Genomic DNA, 10,000 nt, shown 5'->3' with positions numbered 1-10,000 from the left:
GTATAAACACACACACACACGCACACAGAGGGAGATATGGTATAAACACACACAGAGGGAGCTATGGTATAACACACATACACAGAGGGAGATATTGTATAAACTTGCACACATAGGTAGATATGTTATAAACACACACACAGAGGGCGATTTGCTAATCGTAACAAGACAAGGCTTGTTCTTCTACTCTTGTGATGTAATGGCACTTAAAAATTCTCATACTGGCTTGGTTCTTTCTAAAGAGAAAAAAGGTGCAACCAGATTATTGTTCAGATAGAAACAGACAGTGTGTGTACAGGTGAACTCCAGTGAAGAAACAGAGAGTGTGTGTACAGGTGTATTTATAGTAATAACATTGCTTATTATGATGAGCTACAGTGATGAAAACTGCAGTAGTGAAACAAGAGATAAAGTGAGTGTTTTAACATAAATTAATGTTATCTGCTGTTCTGTAAACTCTGGACATCCTGATGAAGACAGAACCAGACATTCTTCCTGAAGACTTGCAGACTGAACCCAGTAAAGGTAACACTGTCCTCATGTTTCGTAGATATTGCTGTAATCTCGTGTGTTTCTCTCTGTTAGTAATTATGACCTTCAGTAAGATTCATAAAACCAACCATACGGCCAGATTCAGAAAACCAATCATGTAAACTTAAGGTCAAATTCACATGCCAGAATGCCTAGATCTGCAAGACTTATTAAAAGTCCACATTCCTGGAATACTGGATTTTAACCTTTCCTGTACAAATTGTTCGCTTTGCACTGCAACAAGACCAAACTCAAATAAGGAAAATATTCTTTATTAATTCTCATGAATCCAACAAGATATTTGATTGTGTGGACTATGAATCCACAGTGCCCCTTAGTGACTGTAAAAGGTTCTTCAACCTGAACTGTTCTGAGTCCCTCTTTATAAATGTATGTTAACTTTCCCTGTTTTTGAAAGGCTCTGAGCTCGAGCAGAGATGGAGTCCCAGTATGGTGAATGCAGTTTACCTATGAATTAACCTGTCATTGCTGTATTCGCATATTAACCTTTATACTTGCTATTATGTGATTACCTCTTCATTTCAAGTATAATAGACAGAGGAACACTATTTGATCTATTAATATGAGAACAGTTATAATATTTGTGTAACAATCATGCTTTCTCTTAATGAAAAATGTAACTGTTTCCTATATATAGTTATGAGCTTTATATTGGTGGTAAGAACTTTTTCTTTTCATTTAGAAATATGTGGACTAAGTGCTCAGGTGAAATTAGTGTGATAAAATTGTTCCCACCACAGACCTCTCTCGACGGAGACACACATTTATTAACGTAAAAAAGAAAAGATAAACAACACACGCTAAAGGCATTCACACGTAACATCCAGTACAACATGAACATCTACTGTGAACACACCTAACATTTAACATGAACAATGACCGACTGCAAACTACATACAAACAGGCATTTAAATACATACATAAATGAAACCAAGAACTGGGTGCAGGTGTGTGCTAAAAGGGGGCGTGGTTACAAACAAGTCAGCATGAACAGTTAACAGTGAGCCCACTGCACGCGGTGGGCCATACCACGTGATCAGAGGGAAGGGGAGCGTACCATGACAAGACGATTACCACCCAACCCCAAGTATCAATATATCAGTATGTGTTCCAGTTGTTTATTCCCCCTTTCTTTCCTTTTTACTATATTGAATTAATCGTGTCTTGTAAGCTAACTCGAGATAAATGCCTGACTGAATCAAAGCCTGAGATTGAGACAAAGAAACTATGAATATGCATGAACAGAGCTGTTGAGCCAATCCTTCCATGCTGCCCCCGAGATCAGTAGTTAAAAATCAATTCTCAGTATCAGACAGTCAGTTCAAACTCTACAAGAAGTAACTTAAAGGCTGCACCTCTCATGAGAAGAATTACATAATTATAACAGTGTTTTATTTTATATGTTTGTCTTAGACCCAGTCTGCAAATCTTTCTAAACTCATTTCATTTGCTCTTCACTACACCGTCAACTTAATCATCTTCTTTTTGTTGTTGGTAGAATTAGGATTTGTTCTGTTTGGCCAACCATAATTAGTTTTAATATAGCCAACCGCCAGCCTTAGGTTTAAAACAGTCTACATCACCCGCCTACAAGCTTGTGTGCTTCCTGAAATACCTTTCCTAAATCTCAGGAACTCTGGCGAAGTTCAGGGCTGTCCAAAAGATTCGGCCCAGCCCATTTTGCCATCTCGGAAAAACTTGGGTGATGAGCTAGGGTCACTGACAGTGACCACACTGACAGTGTGTGTGGTGTAAATTCATCCAGAATTCAGCCACTCCGAAGCTCTGCAAACTCTCCCTGAGCAGAGTGATCATCTGACCCTTGACTGACCTCGAAACACAAGATCATCTACTTCATTCACAGGATAAGCTCTGGGTGCCAGCCATGATCCGTCATTCACATAAATAATTCTATACAGATTTATTTTTCTCTCCTGTTAGCTCAGATAGTAACCTCAGGTCTAAGTTCCCGTTAGAATTCCCCAGATAGGTTGTCTTCCCTTTCAGACATTTTTACTCAATTCTCGCTAATTAATTAATTTAGCCATAGTAGCCTCTTGCCTAGTTAGCTTTAACTAAGTTGTGTGTGTAGGTCTGGGTCACTTGATTACTCAATCCACTTTATTGGAAGTCATTCTTCTCTGCTCATCTCATCACGGGACGCTCCCCCCCCCCACAAGTCACGTGGTACGGCCTGCCACGTGTGGGGGTTCACTCTTGTTTGTAGCCACAACCCTGTGATGGCACGCACCTGTGTAGGGTTTAACGTTGAGTGTTTGTCTGCCCATTTAAACCACCGTCAGTGCCTTAGGTCATTGTTTGTTAGCATAATGTTAGTATCCATGTCTGTGTAGCCCACGTTATTGTCTGTATAGCCTATGTTATCCTTAGCATTAAGTGTATTTATGTTCACTGTTAATGTTATGTGTGAGTGCCACCCTTCTCTTAAATATTTAATGTCATTAAATGTACAAAAGTCGAGGGAGTCTGTGCGTCCTGTTCCACGCCCTGCGGCATTCGGGCAAATGTCACACATCTTATTTAAATTTTTTTCTTTTTTTCCTTTTTTCTTTCTTCCCTCTTTCCCTTTTCATTTGTCCACAAGTCCGCTAAATATTTGTTTTATTCATTAATCAGTAAACTTCACATTTATTAATTAAGTTGGATATAATGGCAAGTATATTTGAAACAATGGCATTCGGTCCCTGCACAAAATCTGAACTAATTTAATTTGGTAATTAATTGGTAATAAATGATAATCTTTTCCCTACGTTCACTCCTCACTACATCACTCACACAGCACACTTCACCCAACACACTCACATTCACTCCTCACTACATCACTCACACAGCACACTTCACCCAACACACTCACATTCACTCCTCACTACATCACTCACACAGCACACTTCACCCAACACACTCACATTCACTCCTCTCTACATCACTCACACAGCACACTTCACCCAACACACTCACATTCACTCCTCACTACATCACTCACACAGCACACTTCACCCAACACACACATTCACTCCTCACTACATCACTCACACAGCACACTTCACCCAACACACTCACATTCACTCCTCACTACATCCCTCACACAGCACACTTCACCCAACACACTCACATTCACTCCTCACTACATCACTCACACAGCACACTTCACCCAGCACACTCACATTCACTCCTCACTACATCACTCACACAGCACACTTCACCCAACACACACATTCACTCCTCACTACATCACTCACACAGCACACTTCACCCAACACACACATTCACTCCTCACTACATCACTCACACAGCACACTTCACCCAACACACTCACATTCACTCCTCACTACATCACTCACACAGCACACTTCACCCAACACACTCACATTCACTCCTCACTACATCACTCACACAGCACACTTCACCCAACACACTCACATTCACTCCTCACTACATCACTCACACAGCACACTTCACCCAACACACTCACATTCACTCCTCTCTACATCACTCACACAGCACACTTCACCCAACACACTCACATTCACTCCTCACTACATCACTCACACAGCACACTTCACCCAACACACACATTCACTCCTCACTACATCACTCACACAGCACACTTCACCCAACACACTCACATTCACTCCTCACTACATCCCTCACACAGCACACTTCACCCAACACACTCACATTCACTCCTCACTACATCACTCACACAGCACACTTCACCCAACACACTCACATTCACTCCTCACTACATCACTCACACAGCACACTTCACCCAACACACTCACATTCACTCCTCACTACATCACTCACACAGCACACTTCACCCAACACACTCACATTCACTCCTCTCTACATCACTCACACAGCACACTTCACCCAACACACTCACATTCACTCCTCACTACATCACTCACACAGCACACTTCACCCAACACACACATTCACTCCTCACTACATCACTCACACAGCACACTTCACCCAACACACTCACATTCACTCCTCACTACATCACTCACACAGCACACTTCACCCAACACACTCACATTCACTCCTCACTACATCACTCACACAGCACACTTCACCCAACACACTCACATTCACTCCTCTCTACATCACTCACACAGCACACTTCACCCAACACACTCACATTCACTCCTCACTACATCACTCACACAGCACACTTCACCCAACACACACATTCACTCCTCACTACATCACTCACACAGCACACTTCACCCAACACACTCACATTCACTCCTCACTACATCCCTCACACAGCACACTTCACCCAACACACTCACATTCACTCCTCACTACATCACTCACACAGCACACTTCACCCAGCACACTCACATTCACTCCTCACTACATCACTCACACAGCACACTTCACCCAACACACACATTCACTCCTCACTACATCACTCACACAGCACACTTCACCCAACACACACATTCACTCCTCACTACATCACTCACACAGCACACTTCACCCAACACACTCACATTCACTCCTCACTACATCACTCACACAGCGCACTTCACCCAACACACTCACATTCACTCCTCACTACATCACTCACACAGCACACTTCACCCAACACACTCACATTCACTCCTCACTACATCACTCACACAGCACACTTCACCCAACACACTCACATTCACTCCTCTCTACATCACTCACACAGCACACTTCACCCAACACACTCACATTCACTCCTCACTACATCACTCACACAGCACACTTCACCCAACACACACATTCACTCCTCACTACATCACTCACACAGCACACTTCACCCAACACACTCACATTCACTCCTCACTACATCCCTCACACAGCACACTTCACCCAACACACTCACATTCACTCCTCACTACATCACTCACACAGCACACTTCACCCAGCACACTCACATTCACTCCTCACTACATCACTCACACAGCACACTTCACCCAACACACACATTCACTCCTCACTACATCACTCACACAGCACACTTCACCCAACACACTCACATTCACTCCTCACTACATCACTCACACAGCACACTTCACCCAACACACTCACATTCACTCCTCACTACATCACTCACACAGCACACTTCACCCAACACACTCACATTCACTCCTCACTACATCACTCACACAGCACACTTCACCCAACACACACATTCACTCCTCACTACATCACTCACACAGCACACTTCACCCAACACACACATTCACTCCTCACTACATCACTCACACAGCACACTTCACCCAACACACTCATTCACTCTTCACTACATCACTCACACAGCACACTTCACCCAGCACACTCACATTCACTCCTCACTACATCACTCACACAGCACACTTCACCCAACACACACATTCACTCCTCACTACATCACTCACACAGCACACTTCACCCAACACACACATTCACTCCTCACTACATCACTCACACAGCACACTTCACCCAACACACTCATTCACTCCTCTGTCTATTCCTGCACTGTGAACATAAACCATTGAACATGTTTGTGAACCTTCAGTAATCTGTAGTCTGTTGTCTGGATTCAGGATGGACAACATTTCAAAACTACTGCTGGACATTCTAGAAGAGCTGAAGATAGAGGACCTGAAGAGGTTCCAGTGGCATCTGACCAACAGTGTAGAAGATGACAAATGCATCCCAAAGTCCCATCTGGAGAATACAGACAGACTTGACACTGTGGACAAGATAGTGCAGAAATATGACCCAGATGGAGCTGTGGAGATCACACTGATCATCCTGAAGAAGATGAACCACAACCAACTGGCTGAGAGCCTGAGAATCAAACAAAGTGAATATAAAGCAGGTGAAATCATGTTCACTTTTTAAACTTAGTATTTCAGGATTTTATATGCTGATAGCATTTGGTTTTGTTTTGTTAGTGAACTCAATAGACAAAGAATGTAGTGGAAAACAATGCTTAGTTAATTTATACACAACGCACAGCCAGTGACATGGGCAGGGAGGGAGGGAGACGTGAGTGGTGAGGTCAAGAGTCTTTATTGCCCTGTGTGCTGAGGTCAAGAGTCTTTATTGCCCTGTGTGCTGAGGTCAAGAGTCTTTATTGCCCTGTGTGCTGAGGTCAAGAGTCTTTATTACCCTGTGTGCTGAGGATCAGAGTCTTTATTGCCCTGTGTGCTGAGGTCAGGCGTCTTTACTACCCTGTGTGCTGAGGTCAGGTGTCTTTATTACCCTGTGTGCTGAGGTCAGGTGTCTTTATTGCCCTGTGTGCTGAGGTCAGGTGTCTTTATTGCCCTGTGTGCTGAGGTTAAGAGTCTTTATTGCCCTGTGTGCTGAGGTCAGGTGTCTTTATTGCCCTGTGTGCTGAGGTCAAGAGTCTTTATTACCCTGTGTGCTGAGGTCAAGAGTCTTTATTGCCCTGTGTGCTGAGGTCAAGTGTCTTTATTGCCCTGTGTGCTGAGGTCAGTTGTCTTTATTGCCCTGTGTGCTGAGGTCAAGAGTCTTTATTGCCCTGTGTACTGAGGTCAAGAGTCTTTATTGACCTGTGTGCTGAGGTCAGGTGTCTTTATTGCCTTGTGTGCTGAGGTCAAGAGTCTTTATTGCCCTGTGTGCTGAGGTCAGGTGTCTTTATTGCCCTGTGTGCTGAGGTTAAGTTTCTTTATTGCCCTGTGTGCTGAGGTCAAGTGTCTTTATTGACAGCACTGGGGTAGAAACTGTTCTTCAGCCTGACCGCACTCGGGTAGAAATTGTTTTTCATGTTATCCTAACACTTAGGTGCAAACACCAGATCATTGGGACTAAAACCTGTGCTGTCCTGAACAACTTCACAAATGGCAAATAATAACCATGGGAGACCTTCTTCAGTCAAGCTCTACACAATAAGACTGTAGAAGAGACCACAATGGAACTTCTCCACACATCACCTCCAGCCAAATCATCATATACAATAACAGTGTCAGCAGGCACTGGAAGTGATGGGCACACACCCACCACAACTGTCAGTTACACAGTCAGAAGAGAGGAGTAAAGGCACCTCAGTAAAACCCATGTTGACACCCCTCACCAACACTTGATGTCCTGTAGCTGTTTGGTCAGACAGACTGAGCAACTCCAGTGTCTCTGAGGATGAAACGGGGACACCACACTCCTGACCAGAGAGAGATACAATTCCCTCTGTAAGAAAAGGACTATATTGTTGCACTTGAACAGAATGTAGAATCAGAGCCAAATGCTGCTGTCACTAACGCTCCTCCCCCCACAAGTCACATGGTATGGCCTGCCATGTGCAGGGGGATTCATATGTGTACTGTTTTGTAACCATGCCCCCTGGGCTTGCACACACATGCACAGGATTTAATGTTGTGTTAGTTTGTCTATTTAAACACCTGTCTGTGTCTGCACCCTTGTTGGTCATTGTAACTATGTAGCTATGTCGCTACTTTTGTGTAACTATCGATATATGTAAACATCGCTGTAGCCATAATCACCATTATCACCATTTCATGTGTATATGTTAGTAGTCAAATGTTCGTGTTATCATGTTCACAATAGATGTTGTATGTGAGTGCCACCTTTGTCGTCTGTGTAATGTTAATAAATATCTTGCACTGTTGAGGAAGTCTGTGTGTCAGCGTTACGGCCACTATGCCACTATGTAGAATAGCTGGCCAATATTCTCTTCTAGTTCACTTTCCCTTAGTGTTTACATATTTACTTCAAATATTCAAAGAACCTTATGTTCTTTTATAAGTGATCTCAATTAATTTACAAAGTAGAATGAGGCAAAACTCAAAATCATCTGGTATATTAATAAACAAACATTGCAAACAATAAGTTTTGAATAACAAATGTTCATTAGTAACAATGACACAAGGGATGTCATTCTCAGTTTAAACATGAGCAAATCAAAAATGTAGTCCAGTAATGATGAACAACGTGTTTGGCACAGACTGTATAACTTACAAAATGCATAATAACAAATGTGCAGGTCTTCTCAAACATAGCAGTCACAACCAAAAATTGCACACAGGACTCACTCACAGTTAATAAAGTGGGTTTTGTGTTTTATATTTTCTGCTCTTTACTCTGATGTCTTCTCTCACAGGTGGAGACAAATGTGAAGTTTCGACTGCTAAGAGTCCAGCAGGTAAATTCAACCCAGTCACACTTTTAGGCATGAAAATATATTAAACTTTAAACAATATGAATATATATATTACAGCTTTAAACAACATGACAGTAGTGTATGTGATGTGCGTATGTAAACGATGACAGTAGTGCATGATATTCATCGTTCACACACGCACATCACATACATTACATATACTATTGTCAGCCTGCAGTTATTATACAGTCCCTCAGATACAGCACGTTATAGTTCTGAAAATAAATAAACCTCAAAATTATTGCACAGCTTCAAATGTTGTTACACCTGTTAATATAATTCCACAGTCTAAAAGAATTGTAGCTGTCTAGATCTAGCTACTTAAATCTTTATTGAAGAAGGTATGAGCACATTTTTTAAATGATTCAATTACATACAGGAACTGTAAAGGTTAAAGCACGACAATAGTGAGAAATCTCCCTAACAGCATGAGGAAGAAACCTTGAGAGGATACAAGAGTCAAAAGTTTGGGGGCATCCTCCTCTGTTTGACATCCAGCACCTCAACAGAAACAATACAAACAATAAAGAACAAAATACCTCGTCATTAACACACTGAACACTGGTAGACACGTCACCTCTCCAATAGTGTTTCAGTACCTTGTCATTAACACACTGAGCACTGGTAGACACGTCACCTCTCCCATAGTGTTTCAGTACCTCATCATTAACACACTGAACACTGGTAGACATATATAACCTGTTACAGCCCAGCATACATAAGACAGTTAGTGCACAAGTAAAGCCCTGCACACACTCTGTGGTTATGAACTAATGGAGGTAGCACTGACCAAAGAGAGAAGGCAAAGCAGAGCTGCAGAAAATAAGAACTAAGATCCAGCTTGGTTCAGTTAAAGACTCATTGAGCCATTACAGACTGTTCCATCTCATAACAATGATCAAAACTTTGAATATCATTTGGAGTCTTTTTGATGTCTCCTTCTTTGGTAGTACTACTGATAGTTATTCTACTCTGCAGTGGTAAACAAACTTCAGAGAGAACATGATATAAAGTTAACATTTTGAAACTACACTAAACAGGCACTTTCCTTATTCACAGGTTATATGAATCACAACTTTTTTCTTCCCACTTTTTAACAGGTGGAGGAAAAAATGATCTCAGTAGTAGGAGAATGAAAATAAAATATAAGGAAAAATATGAGAAGTTGTATGAGGAGGCTACAATAGAATGTGATCGTGTGCCTATAAAAGACACTTACACTGAAGTTTACATGATCAAAGGATGCACAGGAGGAGTGAACAC

The 10,000-nt window shown here is 42.1% G+C and overlaps 1 protein-coding gene across 1 annotated transcript in view; it reads left to right on the top strand.

Moving 5' to 3' along the window:
* Positions 1 to 6,141: 6,141 nt before the first annotated feature.
* The window catches only part of LOC145651269 (NLR family CARD domain-containing protein 3-like), a 5,492-nt gene continuing 1,633 nt past the window's right edge, over positions 6,142 to 10,000 (top strand). Inside the window, exons 1-3 of the mRNA XM_081697149.1 lie at positions 6,142 to 6,418; positions 8,678 to 8,719; positions 9,838 to 10,000. The exon at positions 9,838 to 10,000 is cut by the window's right edge and continues 1,633 nt beyond it. Of these exons, the coding sequence (XP_081553275.1) occupies positions 6,142 to 6,418; positions 8,678 to 8,719; positions 9,838 to 10,000 (482 nt within the window). The remainder of the gene's footprint in view (positions 6,419 to 8,677; positions 8,720 to 9,837) is intronic.

Source organism: Electrophorus electricus, chromosome 1, assembly GCF_041902795.1.
Source record: "Electrophorus electricus isolate QZ-2024a chromosome 1, ASM4190279v1, whole genome shotgun sequence".
Lineage (NCBI taxonomy): Eukaryota > Metazoa > Chordata > Actinopteri > Gymnotiformes > Gymnotidae > Electrophorus > Electrophorus electricus.
The sequence above is the reverse complement of the archived record's forward strand: the minus strand, read 5'-3'. Positions and strand labels throughout refer to the sequence as shown.